General features: G+C 37.4%; 1 protein-coding gene across 1 annotated transcript in view; it reads right to left on the bottom strand.

Moving 5' to 3' along the window:
* The window catches only part of INPP4B (inositol polyphosphate-4-phosphatase type II B), a 200,052-nt gene that overhangs the window by 68,664 nt on the left and 115,484 nt on the right, over window positions 1–15,904 (bottom strand). The window contains exons 12-13 of the mRNA XM_034065005.1: window positions 15,299–15,403; window positions 7,625–7,733 (exon numbers count right to left, since the gene is read on the bottom strand). Coding sequence (XP_033920896.1) covers window positions 7,625–7,733; window positions 15,299–15,403 — 214 coding nt within the window. The remainder of the gene's footprint in view (window positions 1–7,624; window positions 7,734–15,298; window positions 15,404–15,904) is intronic.

Genomic DNA, 15,904 nt, shown 5'->3' with positions numbered 1-15,904 from the left:
TCAAGCAACTCCTAGAACATTACTAATGCCAGAGCAACATACATGCTAGTCCCCAGTTGGTTCTGTAAGCCTATCCCTTCTTTTCTCCTGGGTCCTTTTACCATACCACACATACATTGTGCAATCCTTTGAACAATAAGCACTGTTCTTCAGTCTTTCCCCAGATCTCTTCACTCCCCCATCAGAAATTAATTTGAAATTAAATTTAATTTGATAAAGGACATATTCAGTGCACATTCAGAAGTCTAAATGAAGCCACTTCCTTACAACTTAAACGGCTGAAGTCTTCTGATAAATAAGGATAGATCCAAGCAGTCTTAAAATTAAGCCTCTTGCTTAGATACTCTGCTAAGCTGCAGTCACAAATTCCAAAATACCCCAACCTACTTCTCCATCTTTCAGTGATGCCTCTCTTTCTAGATACAATTCTTTGTGGAGGTAGCAGGGATGAAGGGCATCTGAGTCAGCAAAGCTTTGCCATGACCAGTCATGCTACCAGCCACATGAAAATCACTATGCATCTCCAATTTGCAGTCCACTGCATGAATTGCTGTACTGCTGAGTGCAGAGGCCAGAATTGCGAATATTTCAACAAAATCAATAGTACAAACTATCTCTCCTACTGATTTGGGGAGGAAAAGAAAAAATCCCTGTCCCTCTGGGAAATGAGGAATTGGCCACAGGATTGCCTTCATGGTGCAAACACCTGGTGAAATGAACTTCCAAAGTTAGAGCTCTCTCTAAATTCACCACAGCTCTCAAGATGCCAGAGTCAGACAGGGCAGGGACAAAGAGTAATATAGTCTATGTTAAGACATAGTCTTAAAAGTCTTGATGCTTCACAGCACTGAATAATCTTCTCTAATTCCCCTTCAGGCTTCCCCCTCCCTTTATCAAACAGCCTTTTTGCAGTCTGAATCTGGCTAACAATGTTATCAAGCACACCATGCACACACTTCTTTCTGGGATTCCCCTCAGCCTTTAATTCCCAGATCATTTTCACTCATCTCCCACAGCTCTAAGCTTCACCAAATACTGCAGCAGAAAAGCTACAGTCAATGCTGTAAGAAAAGAAAGAGGAAAGAGAGATACTAAACCTGTAGGTAGTTCTCATTTTAATAAAGGCAATCATAGTTTTTAAATAAAGGAAATAATAAACAGAGAATGACTTTTTCTTCAAAATGAAGTGTTCAATCAGGCCTCATTATTTGGCTAATTTTAACATTTCCTGCCCCCCCGAAAGCACGATATGATTCCAAATATTCAGTTTCTTTCAGAATTTGAGGGCAACTTCTCTCCCCCAAGAAAGTGCATAATTCTTATTTAGAAACAACATGTTTGGGAGTATCTGAAATTTCTAATTGTTGTGTCTCAACAGCATTCCATCTAGGACTAGGCTAAGATTTTCTGTGGCCTTGCTATTCATGAAAAGACATTACTACTTCCAAGTCACTGAAATTAGTTTCTTTATAAATGACTACTTCTAGAGCTCAATGCCACATACAGCTGTGGTATAAAAGCTGCATTACTTAAAAGAAGCAGCTACCAAAAGAACATGTAGAGAAACTTCTCACAAGTATCGTAATGCAGAAACTAGATGAAGGGAATTACAAGTAAGAAACTTTTGCACTGGGCCAAAGGCCACATGAGTAGGTCCAGTGTGGGATGCCAGCAGCACTATGAAAACCTACCTTTGATATGCAAAATGTATTATTAGTCAGGTACCTTTTGAAAAACTCTATAACAATGTCTTCTGGGTTAAGTTTCAAAGCTCTCACTAAGCATATTTAATCATTTCCATATATTGGCACCATCATTAACTATGTACATATGACTGTCAGTGGTCATTTCATTTTGAAAATTGGTTTAATGACACGGTCATGTAATTTGAATAAAGATTACATTGACTAGATCTACAATTTAAATTAACAAAGTTTTTTTTGCCTGAGAATAAATACTGCAATATGCTAAATGTCTAATTTTTAATGACACTCCAAGTAACTCCACTCCTGCTGTTAACTGAGTAATTTGTGTGGCTGAGTTAAATTATCACCATCTGGGACTGGGTTAAAATCTTTCAGCAATGAACATTTGACCTTGTTTTTTTTCAACAGTCAAAACCACAGACAATGACAGCAAGAATCCAGTTAAAGTATACTCAGCAAGAACCTGTACACCCAGACAATCTCCAGCTTACGTACATTACGGAAGATAACAATTCAGTGGCTTATTTATGCATCACATGTATTCTGTCTGAAGAGGGAAGTGAGGCTCAAAAATAAATTGCTACAGTAAAACCCCTCAAGCTCAGGACAATTCCCTGCTTCAGGAAACAAAACTAAACAATGTTATCAGTGCCGAGATTTTGATGTCATCAGTGCTGAAGATTTCCCTTGCAAACTTGAAAATTCTGACTTTGAATACTGAGGAAAATAAAATTATTAATTCTAATCTATCCTTACTTACTAAGTCCAAATCTCCATAAATCCTTATCTTGGAGAAATGGCTAAGGCTATATGCACAGCTTCTCTTGCTGCGCTTCTATTTCCTCTTCATTCCTAACTGACCCTTGGAATAACTACATCAGTGTCTTCAGCTGGTTATGTTAGACATGAGTTTCAGTCAAAAGAAAGGTCAAAATGCTCTTCATCAGCCCTCTGGAGACCTAAGTAGGACTGATGCCACAGGGGCACAGGTGAATCTTAAAGTGAATCTTCTTAGGAAGACTAAGTCCGGGCAGATTGAATGCCCAGGAAAAGCCTTCCACAGTTCTTCAAATTAATTTAAGAGTATCTTTACATTGGTGGGACTCCATGGGTCCATGGAGGAGGAACAGTTTTTCTTGCTCTCCAAAATATATGATCCTTTCTAACATTCACATACAAAGCTCCTCAACTCCTTCTTCCCTTCTTTTTCCAGCCCCAGTCCCTTTTCTTTTATACCTGCTTAAACAAATACTTCAGGCAATTCTGTCCTGAGTGTCTAGTGCCTGGAAAATACTGATGAGATTTTTATATCTCAACAAATAGTATAATCTTTGGCAGTTTCCAAGCAAAATTCCCGACAACACTGATTTATGGCCAATGAAAAGTAATGTTCATCTCCATGAAGCCTAATCTCTCTCACACACACATAGGAATTCACATACACACACAAAAAAAACCCGCCCCAAAACAGGGGAAAGTGAGAAAAGAACAACATCTTTGTGAACAGTGCAATGCATGACAGGCTGTGGTTTCCCTTCGAGGATAAAGGCTACAACTAGATGAAATGCAATTCATTATTATTTCAACAGCTCTGGGATTTCCTGTGAACAGTACCATTTCAAGTTCCTCAGAGAACAGAAATGGGTTGAAGGAAGACCACAGAATTGATAAAATTTCTGGTAACATGTGTGTTCATAAAGAAACACACCTCACACCTTGACCAAAAGCTAGGAGTAGTCAAACAAAAGAGGGTCCTTTTAGGCAGTTTAAACCCAAATTAAATTATTATGGCTTAAAAAAAAACAACAACAAAACAAAATCAACAGAAAATCCTTTTCAGTGCTATTCCAGCTTTATTCCTGTGCTAATTTAAAGCAGGGTAATTTCTGAAGAACTTGGTCTACAAATGGTCTACAAAACCATAGTGAATTACAGCACCTAATGCAGCTTGTGGGACACCCATTTTTCTTGATGGTGAGCACCAGGGCATTAAAAATCTTGTAATCATCAGGCTACGTGTTTTGGCTACACCAGAGATTATCAAATCAGATTTTAAATTAGAAAAAAAAGTCCTCAAAAGTAACTTGAAAGTGATTTATGCACATTTTGAGCAGCAAGGCATTATATGTGTGTAACTTACTGTATACACTATAATGTATACTGCCTTATGTTCCTGCACAAATGAGCTCTAAAAATAATTTGCTATACCACCTAGACTGGTGATGATGATGATGAAGACTACAAGGCCTTCCAGTTGCAGGAAGGAGAAGTAACCTATACCAGCAGGCCAACAGAAGACTGAATCTGAACAACTGACTGACTTTCTCTTTTAGCTAGAAATAAGGAAGGAAAAAATAAAAAGAGTAAAACAATACAACATCATGAAAAAGATCTAAAATGAATCTGTACTGTTTTATACACATACAATTCACATTGTGCAATGATTTCACATACTGTGATCAAACTTCAATGATTTGGATTTAAATACGATTATGCCTAAACAAGATAAAAAAAATAAAAACCACAATCCTCTGCTCTTACTGGTCTTGTGAAGTTCACTGCTAGCTACTAAAGTGACAGACATACTAGAGCCATGACTTATAGACAGGCCTGATATTTGCAGTAACAACACCTTTTATCTATGTTTTTGCTGCAAATCAAAACCAGTACAGATTGTGAATGGGTAATAAAATAACGGACCTGCCTTCATATTGCATACCATTAAGTCTTGTTTTTCACCTTCCCTCTATTATTTGAGATCACATTTTTAGAAATCTTTTTTTTTTTAATATGACTTGTATAGTGGTAACAAATGAGAGAACTGCAAAAATACGGCATTTTAAAATAAATAATATTATATAATACCTTCCCCTCTCTTTTGTCTGCACAAAATATATACATAATAGAAAATTTCTTTATGTAATAGAAAATATGCCAGCCCTATCTTCAGATACACATTTTCCACATTTCTCTGTTTGATAAACTTTCATGAAACATATGTTTCAATCTTGTTCTGGTTTGGCAATTGCAAATGCAATTATGCTCTTGCAAAGTGGGATATAACCTTGCTACTATCTGACAGCTCCTCTTGTTTGCTAATTCCACAAGCATAGATTTGAGCAAGGAATATTCTGTGATACAGTAACACTGTTGAATATTTCAATAACCTATTCTAATAATCAGCCTGAAGGTCAAAGGCATGCAAGGCATTCTGTCATGTGCTAACAGTATCCTGAAAGCTACCAGGACTGGCTTGAGAAATAATCTCTTCCCACATCTTCCTCTACGTATTCAGCTCAGTTCACCTAGAAGAAACGGCTGCTAAATCTGCATTTTTTTTTCTGTTTATTTTATATTCTGACTGATATCTCAAGGTGTCACTTCTTCCTTCAACCAGATCCTCAGAAAAGCTACTCCCATTGTAAACCAGAAAATTTAAATTGTAAAAGCTGCCCCTGGAAATGCTCTTTGTCCTCAAAATATCTTCATGCAGTTAAACAAACAGGTGCCTACAAAATAAAGTTGTCATTGCCACGGTGAAAGAAATTCTCTGTGGTAAGAATAAGAATGGTCACTTCTTGTATATATTTAAAGTAGACCAATTCTTCAATATTCAAATACGTGAGATCATATTCAGAGCTTACTTGCTCCTGTCTTTTTACTCACACATGATCTTCTAGTTGAGTTTGCTCTGTGCTGCCCTCAAAGACAGATTAATTTTGGAGGTTTCTTCTTTTCTACTTCATGGGAATTGATATGCTAAGTGTCCATTTCTTCAGGTCTGGTAAGTGATTCACTAAAATTGCAGTCCCCTGTTTTCAATGCTCAAAATTAAGTTTGTTAGCTGACAGAGGCTCTTTTTTTTAGGAAGAGTCTGAGAGGATACTAACAGTTACCCTAGTTATATCATTCTAAATACAGACTTTTGCTCTTCCATGGGAACAAGGAAACATGAAAACTGCACTGTCAGAGCAAAAGTCCAGTACTCTGTCCTTGAAAGTCACCAAAATACAAGTGTTTCTGAGGGATGCAAATAAGTCTTAACAGCAAGGCAAATATAAGGTGATGTGTAGGCACTTTGAAATAGGTATGAAATGCTTTGATAAAATCTGCAAAAAGCTTTACCCTGTGCTCTTGATCACAATCTATCAACTTAGAGGTCTACATGATTGAGTCAGTAAAAGAAGAGTGCGTGAAAATGAGAAGAGGCTGTGCAGCACCGAGTATCCTTTGCCACCCTAGCCTTTTGACATAGAACATAAAATAGGATCCAAAGAAACAAGTCTAGCCCATCATCTTCCATTCTCCTGTTACAGGCATCTAAGAAACAAGAGCATTGTCTACCCATTCCTAGGAGATAGTGCAATATATTCTCCCAGGAAGAACTCAAGAAAGACTAGGTCTCTTCCCTATAAAGCATTTTCCTTTTCTTCAAGGAACAGAAATCTCAGTTAATGATTTCAAGTGTGTCTCACAGCTATATTCCATTTTGGGAAATCACATTCTGTCAATCACAATTCTGTCAAATCACATTCAATGGATATACTGCAGGACTGTGCAAGTGAGAAACGATTAATTTTCTGAAAGCAAAACACCGTGAAGTTCTTTATATCACTTATGATATTATTCTTATGAAATGTAACAAAACCCCATTAAATACAACTGCAAGTATATTAATCAGATAGTTAAAAAGCAGCTATTTTAAGAAATGACTTTAGACATTTTCTTTATCATGCACTTCATATGCTTCCATATCATGGGGATAAGGCTGCCTACCCAGTTGCTGATAGTAGAATATGTATCTATTGTTAACATGAAGTCCACTCACGGGTCTTGTGTGAACAGTGATGTTCATGTTTCATTAGCAAGCTTTCTCATCAGATGTGGCAAGGGAAATTAAAGACTTTGGAAGATTTACTAAGGTTTTTATATCATGCAATGCAAAGAGAAAAAATAATAATGCAGTTTTCAAAGCAAATACATCTGCTGGTTTCAGTTTGGTTTTAGTGTTGATGCCAATTTCTAGTCAACCTAGAAATCAACAATAGATTTTTATAATTTCTGCTCATTCTTTATGATACTGTAACTACGAAACTTTTCTTAGCATTGAAAACAATGGAACTCATTTTCTAAGGAGCATCCCGATGCTTAGATTAGTATATATGCAGTACCTTCCTGTATTCCCTTTTGAATGTTGTGCCACTGACTGCATGGGGTTGGCACAGTTAGTTGAAGTATTGAACAGTCACAACTAGGGGTGCTGCCAGTGACAGCTGTGGCTGCTTGGAATTTCTTAACAGCCATAGCAACAAACACAAATAGGTCCAATTCTTGGTTAGCAAAATATGCAACTAACAGTATTGCACATGTTGAGTAGTTAACAAAGCATTTGAGTACCGCAATAAACTGAAACCTTAGGGTCTTATCTTTGCTTAGTCTCATTTAATCTTTCTGAAAAACAAGAGGAATTCCTTATTTACTTCACAGACATGCTAAAAATACCTTTTTTTCACATATACCCAGGGCTGACAGAAATGAAGTTATTGTTTATTGAAAAATTGACTCTAGTTGCTTTCCACTTAGCACAAGAATTACCAAAACGCTATCTCATTTTGCACAGCATGTTTTCAAGCACTGATATTCCTCAAGTTCCCAAAATATAGGAAGAAAATGTCACAATTTTGAGTTTGTGTTCAGAAATGGGTCTTGACACTAAAAGTAAACTCTGCTTCAATTTTGCAGCCCAATAAAGCAGGAAAGATAAAGGAAATAGGTTATGAATGCATCCTCGTTCAGTCCTACTAGATTTTAATCTTCCATGCGTTCAGCAGGGTAAACCATTTTGTTACTCAAGTGAGTTCATAATATTTTAATGCAACTTTAATGATATTTTCCTAGCTACTTATAAAATTACTTACTTTCGTCTTTCTGCCTCAAATTTACTCAGCAGTTTTCGGAGACCACCATTCTTAAATCCTTGGAAATGAGCTGCCGGCGCTCCCACTGTGATGACATCATATAGAGAATCTGGAACAGCAACAGACAAGCACAGAGATTTGCATGGGCCTATCCCCATGGTATGGCAACACTATGATATCTACTCTACAGGATGTGAGGACAACAGGTCTATATTAGTTCCAATGAATAATCAAGAGTCTATGTCTCAAGGAGGCCCAAAGGCTAATCAATCTTTCCATATAGCCACCTGCGCACCTTAGAAATTTTATCTGATGTCTTGCTAAATCTAAATTATATGCCACAGCATAGAACAGTATTCTAGCTCTGCAGTTTACAAAGCTGCCAAGTAAATTGGCCCTTTGTGTATTTCACTTTATTACCTCTTCCATTATTTAACTTGCAATCATGTTGAGATGCACAGATTCATGCATTTTAGAGTCAAAAGAGACCATTATGACAGAACTGAAGAGTCTGACTGCTTGAATTACAGCTAATGATTCCGGCATCAAGTTTGTATTTTCTGGCTGAGTAAAGGCATCTTTAAAAACAAACAAACAAACACAATCTGATTCTGATTTAAAGACTTCAAGTGACAATGTATTTGCTACATTCCAAGAGTTGTTCCAAAGATTAATCAATCAATCAATCAAATCTCCACTTATTTTCTGCTTTGAATTTGTTTAGCTTCCACTTGCAGATATAATTACCTGTTTAATGCTAAATTGAAGAACCTTGTTCTATGACATGTACTTCCTTTTTATATATGCTTATAAACACAGACAATGTCAGTCGTTTTCAGGTGAAAGCTAACAGAATGGAAAATATACCATACTATCAAAATTCTTGATGAGACAACAAACTGTTATTACTCTCTGTATGTACCTGATACCTTGTGACATACGGAATGAACTTTTTCTGTATGGTTACAGAACTGGAGGTGGAATATCATCTTAAAAACAGCCTTTCATTTTGTGCCTGTGATTGATTGTCAATGCAGAGATGAAGATTTAATTACACCCCAAACCACAGTAATTATTCCTTCAAGGTTTAAATTTGCATTTGTGGAATTTATGTTTGCAGTAAGCAGTACCTGTTTTGTGCCCAAGCTTACTGGAGGTATAAAAATACAGGTCAGAATGCCTCATTCTTACAATGTATTTCTAAAGGAAGCATTAGAGGAATTTTTTCTGTGAACTATTTTATTCATTAGGGAAGCTTTCCATTTAAATTAAAATCTAATCCTTTCCTAAAATAGACCTTTTCTTGCATTTTGATGATAAATATCCCTAGAAGCAAGAACACTGTACAAATGATTCACAGTTAATGAACTATGTTTTATTTCCAGAGCTGAATGTCAAAGCATATTCACTCAAATTGATTTGCACTCTAATTGGTGACTCTTCAATTTCCACTTAAAAGAAGAAGTGACATAATTTCATTAGCCTAAGGTGAGCATCAAGATTCTCCAATAGTCCTTTCTTTCAGGTCTTAATAGAGATTAGTCCATAATACATAATCTTGGGCTATTAGAGCTCTAACAGTACTTGACAATACATAGTTCTATTCCTTAAAAAAAAAAAATGGTGGCTTGAAACCAAAATAAGATATGAATCCATCAGGGTAACTGAACAGTGGCTTCTGAATATGTTTACAGATTAACTCAAGAAAATACTTAAAAGAGTAAACCCCGGTGCTTTTGCTGACTCTGTTTTAAAAAGAAATAGTGACCCTGCTTATAGCTAACTTTATGAAGGATTTGCCCACAAGGAAGCTTTAATTCAGCCTATGATGTCTTCTCACCATAGTCAAGGATGTTTGAGACACAAACACAGCCAGAACAGCTGAGCATCTACCTCATGCAGGCAAACATGGCAGAGTGAGACTGGCTAAGAAGAAGAAAATGACTATGACCCTAGTGACAATCACAGGGCAGTCTCATTCCCACTTTCCAGAGGACAGTCTGCTGGAAAGTGCTGCAAGGAATGCCTTTTGATGTGGTCCACTTTCACATCAATGAAGCTTTTTTGTAAAGCACATGCAGTGTCAGTATGAGTGCACTGGTACAGGAACGCTCCACTAACTCACAACCATTGTCCACTTCAAGAACAAATGACTGCTGACAATACAGTGGAGACAGACCTTAAAATCCAGCAGAGAGTTGTAGGAGCTGTACCATACTGTCAGCACGCTTCTCCCAAAATATTAATTAATAGGTGTTAGAAAGACCCCTCAACCCTTCTTCAAATACCTACTTCAGAAATTGAAGGAAGAAAATGCATAAGATTGGAGTGCAAGGAAACAGAGCTTTGAGTTAATCATAATTTCATACTAATTATTCTGACTCAAAAATATCACTCACCTCCTACTAGTACAAGTGAAACACTAACCACCAATTACACACTTGCCATAAACCAACAATCCCTTCACTATGCAGAAATACTAAAAACCAAAAAACTACCTGCCCACCACTCCTTCACAAATAAAACACAGCTTTTGCAGTATGGTGATATCCACAGTGACAGAAGTTCCATAAACCTAGGCTTTATCAGACCAATTTAAAGAGCTGAAGGATTTTTATGTCAAGCACAGCTCAATATTGAACTGAAGTAACGTGTTTGCCTTCATAGAGACAGTGTCTCCCGCTGCCCAGAAGCAAAATAAAAATATCTTCACCAAATTTGTTTAAAACACACTTCATGCATGAACAGCAACAAAAGCAAAGCTATGGCAATATATAAACTTGAACTTTGTAGTATGATGAACAAAGCAAAATGTGGTGCTTATCAAAAAGATAGGGATTTGGTTATCCCATAATGAAATAGTATTTTTCTCAAAGCTGTTCCTACTGTAAGTTTAAACACCCAGGTATTTTCTATTCCATGTCAGTTGCCAATAACAACCCAAATCAATGTTTGGTAAAAGTAAGCCTATAATTGAACATATTGAACAAACAAGCACATATCAGTGGGCATGCACATCGTCAGTGGGATTAAAACCTATTTTGCATTCTCAAAATTAAGACATCTGACAAGGTAAGGGTTAATGAGAGTTTTATGGCTCATCAGCTTGTTTAATCACCACCTCTGTGAATGTTTACAGAACTAAACAGATGGGATGGTAGCTATGTAATAGATAGAGAAATAATTTATCCAACCAAAGGCAAATATAATAGAAATTAATTACTTTTTGTTGTATCCATACTATAGCGCTAGCAAAATACCCTAACATATTGATGAACCTATTTTGTAAACAGAGAAATAAAAAGAGCTCCTCGTAACTAAGGTGTCAGTCCCAAAAATACAGGCAAGCAGAAATACCCTGATTTTAACACAAGTTCTCTATTAATGTTTTAAGATCTCTAAATTTGAGTGTAACAAGACCAGTTTTATCTAACTCTTATGTCAGCAAACCAAACATTAGCTAAAGAAAAAAGGGAGTGTTTTATAACTTCAAGTTCTAAATTTAGAAAATGATTCTAACATTTAATTCTTTCTGTACCTTTTTCAATTATGGATTAACCATATGCCACAAGCAAAATTATTTTGGAGGAGAAAGGAGAAAATTCATTGAAAACAAAAGAAAACAAAACTCCAGCAGTGCAGAAGTTGGGGGTGATTAAGTAGCATATTTCATTCCACTTTTTTATTTAGCAAACAAACATAGAATGTTGTGTGGCCAGAAGTTTTCTTGAAAAGATGTAAAATTACAGTTCTGGCCATGTATAGCCATTACAAATCTAAAAATGTTTTTGAGTGAATTAACTTCAAAACAGTATCTACATTAAAATTCATGCTGTCATATTCTGTCACAATAACTCCCCATCTTGCTAAAATGTTTGGAGGAACCATTGTTTAGCAGAAGAAATAACAAAATACTGAAACAAGACAGAACCTAACAGATACTCAGAAGTTCCCATGCTCTAAATTGGAAGTGAATGAACATCAGCAGTACACAATCTACTGCTCCCACAGTCATTGTTTCTACTGACTGTTTTACAATCTGCTTAGATGAAGAGTGTATTTACAAGGCAAAACTTTAGTGTAATTCACATGTTTCTACAGTGACAGCAAATTTAATAATCTCAATTTATCAATAAATTATTCACTGTACTATGACTTGCTTATATATAATCTTTTATCTGTAAAGAATGCTGCTAAAATTATATGCAAGCAGCAGCAGCAGAGTTCTGTATTAAACAGAATCACAGGTGACATTACAGAAAATTATCAACTTCTCCATAAGGTATCAGATGTTCATTGTATTATCAGCGTAATCAGAGGGATATTTTTGCTTAATGCTAAGCAAATGCTTACATGGCACAGGTTAGCACTGAATAAGCTGATTCAGACACAGGCAGCACTGGGATCATTAAGGCTTCCTGAGAAAAAGGATATATTTGGAGAAGGTTGAGGTTCTCAATGATGACTTTGCCTCAGTCTTCACTGGCAAGTACTCTAGCCACGCTGCCCAAGTCTTGGAAGACAGATGCAGGGACTGTGAGAATGGAGACCTTAGGCACACTGTAGGAGAGGATCAGATGTGAGATCATCTTAGGAACCTGAACGTGAACAAGTCCATGGGACCTGATGAAATCCATCCACAAGTCCCAAAGAAGCTGGCAGATGAAGTTGCTAAGACACTGTCCATTATATTTGAAAAATCGTGGCAGTCAGGTGAAGCTCCTGACGACTGGAAAAAGGGAAATATAACCCCCATTTTCAAGAATGGGAAAATGGAAGACCCGGGGAAATACAGATCAGTCAGTCTCATCTCTGTGCCTGACAGGATCATGGAGCACATTCTTCTGGAAACCATGCTAGGGCACATCAAAACAAGGTAGTTTGTGACAGCCAGCATGGCTTCACTAAGGGGAAATCATGCCTGACGAATTTGATGGCCTTCTATGATGGGACTACAGAACTGATGAATAGGGGCAAAGCAGTTGACATCATCCACCCAGACTCATGCAAAACATTCAACACCATCCCATGCAACATCCTTGTCTCTAAACTGCAGAGATATCAGTTTGATAAACCACCTGGTGGATAAAGAATTAGCTGGATGGCTGCACAGAGAGTTGCAGTCAATGGTTCAATGTCCAATGGGAGACCAGTAATGAATGATGTCCATCAGGGGTCAGTGTTGGGATGGATCCTGCTCATGGACTGTGGGATTGAGTGCGCACTCAGCAAGTTTGCTGATGACACCAAGTTGTGTGCTTCAGTTGATACACTGGAGGGAAAGAATACCATCCAGAGTGACCTGGACATGCTTGAGAGGTGGGCCTATGCCAACATTATGAAGTTCAACAAGGACAAGAGCAAGGTCCTTCACCCAGGTTGGGAAATCCCAACAGAGCTACGGTGGGCAGAGAAGTGATTCAGAGCAGCCTTGCTGCAGAGGACTTAGGGGTGCTTGTTAATGAGAAACTGAACATGAGATGGCTTTAGTGTGTGCTCACAGCCCAGAAAGCCAACTGTATTCTGGGCTGCATCAAAAGAAGCGTGACCAGCAGGTCAAAGGAGGTGATCCTGCCCCTCTACTCTGCTCTTGTCAGACCTCACTTGGAGTCTTGTGTGCAGTTCCGGTGTTCTCAACATAAAAAGGACATGGAACTGTTGGAACAAGTCCAGAGGAGGCCACAAGGATGATCGGGGGACTGGAGCACCTCCTGCACGAAGACAGGCTGAGAAAGTTGGGGCTGTTCAGCCTGGAGAAGAGAAGGCTGCATGGAAACCTCATAGCAGCCTTCCAGCATCTGAAGGGGGCCTAGAAGGATGCTGAGGAGGGACTCTTGATTAGGGACTGTAGTGATAGGACAAGGGGTAATGGGTTCAAACTAAACCAGGGGAAGCTCAGATTAGATACAAGGAAGAAGTTCTTCACTGTGAGGGTGGTGGTGCACTGGCACAGGTTGCTCAATGAAGTGGTAAATTCTCCATGGCAGTGTTCAAGGCAAGGCTGGACAGAGCCTTGGGTGATACGGGTTAGTGTGAGGCACCCCTGCCCATGACTGGGGGGTTGGAACTAGATGATCTTAAGGTCCTTTCCAACTCCAACCATTCTATGATAATAAGTTTAGAAGTATCACCGCCCCTAACTGAAACATGCAACTAGCATCACCTAGGCTGGTAAATTTACCCCAGCAGTCTCTAGGAGGAAATATTTTGTGCTCTTATCACAATTTCTGGTGGCACAGTGAAGGGAAAATAAAACCCCAAGAAACCAACCAACCAGAAACACCTCAGAAACAAGACAGATAAGACTTGCTTTTTTACGCTGCACTGACATTACACCACAATGGAAAATTAAGCCAATGCCCTAGAAGGATGTGACTCTTACTGAAGACTGTGCAGTGTGTCAGTATGAATCATGACAGTATTAGTTCTGCACTGCAACCACACATTATTTTGAATCATGCACAAGCTACCAATACATTTCAGTGAACATATATTCTATATTTACTTATTTGTTCAAAGTTTTATAGAAACAACATGAGCACAACACACCTGGAATTTACCAAAAAAAACCCACAACTTAAAAGAAATGTTCTTAACCACTTCTTCGTTTTCCATCTGCTACCAGTATCCAAAATTTGTGCCTTCAGAAGGTGAGGCAGAGAAATCCCTCACACAGCTTAAAATTTGGGCCTGATTCCTACTTTCTAGCACAGATCCAGGTCTTCCAATCAATCTCAATGGCAGTGCCTGCATGCTAGTCTAAGAATTTGAAATCTGGAGGATGGGCAAGCTGTTCACTTCTTTGATCTCATGATTTAAGTGTGGTCTTCTATGGACAGTACATACTCAGTTGCTCTAGAAATATTCCAAACAACACCCGAACTGGAAAGCCTGGGTTTTAGAAGCAGATGCATAGACATGAGAGAATGAAATCAAAACCTTTGGGAAGACAAGTTCCAGATATGTATACAAAACAAAGTCAAGTAATAAACACACAAGGTTTCTAGAGCCAATTAAAGTGAAAAAAAAATAACACTTTAAGCACAGATTTTAAAATAATAAATTTGGAAGATTGATTTTGATTTTGTTAGAAAAACAAAACCACCAAACAAGCCAAAGCAAACCAAGCAACAGTCTGGTCACGGAAGAAACCTCCTGTATCAGATCTTACAATACTGCACAAATTTTACAAACTAACTAATACTGCAGAAACTTCACTAACTGGCAAAATGCATGCAACATGAAATGAATCTCAGAATTTGCTTTATAAGTTACTGTATTTCTTGTGATACACTTTTCTCCTCAGCATTCTCCAAACCAATAAAAGTCCAAATTGCACATAAATTTACAAAAAAAAAACAATATTATTTTTCATGCTTTTTATTTATAGCATCTTTTTGTCCCACCTACAAAATTTAACAAGAGTGATTAAGTGAAAAATTCAAAATTACCAAGATTCGACTCTCTAAACAGCATACCTTTCAGTTCCATTGCAGTTTTAAATCTGAAAGCATGTCCACCCAATGTTCACCCTTAAAACAGGATATATAAATTCAGAGATTTACATCTTAAAATGGGCTACAATGAAAACCATACCTCTTAGTTGAAAGTTTAATTGCATTTCAAAACATACTTTGTCATACTTGGAAAATTTCTCTGCAGAATATACTTTACCTTTCAATTGAGGACTATGCACATGCATTCTTTGCAGATGAAGATTTATTGGGATGAACTCTAATGTTTTTTCTCCTTTGCTACAGCTTGATTTGAAGGAAGAACCTGAAAAACAAAAGTTTAAAGAATCATTATCTTAAGCACCCAGCAGATGTTTTGTCTTATTTTAATGCGAGGACAATACTTGTATGTTAGGAGTCTTCTTTAATTTACTTTTAATGTGTAACTGTATATTAGGAGAGGAATGGTTCACTAACTGAGTCTCAGCATGTATCCATATTGGAAGCAACAAAACAGCTTTTAATTCTGAGAACAATCTAATTTTTCAGTCTAGGTGATAGACATCTTTTCCTGCTGTTTGAAATTGCTCTGCAGTCTGCTGGAAACAATGTCACAGTTAATGTGCATTATGTTTATTCTGTGCTAAAAACACGGGAATACAGAGCTGTGGAGGTAGTACACTTTCATCAAGTAACATTTTTTTTTCTTCAAGCAAAAGTATTACATTGATAAGGCTATGCATTCTTCCTAGAAATTTCAAATAAAGGAATACAAACTAGCTTAAGGAAAGCTATAAATAGGTTTTCTTTCTAAAAAGCCAGAACC

This window comes from Melopsittacus undulatus, chromosome 7 (assembly GCF_012275295.1).
Source record: "Melopsittacus undulatus isolate bMelUnd1 chromosome 7, bMelUnd1.mat.Z, whole genome shotgun sequence".
NCBI lineage: Eukaryota > Metazoa > Chordata > Aves > Psittaciformes > Psittaculidae > Melopsittacus > Melopsittacus undulatus.
This window is presented reverse-complemented; position numbering and strand designations above follow the sequence as displayed.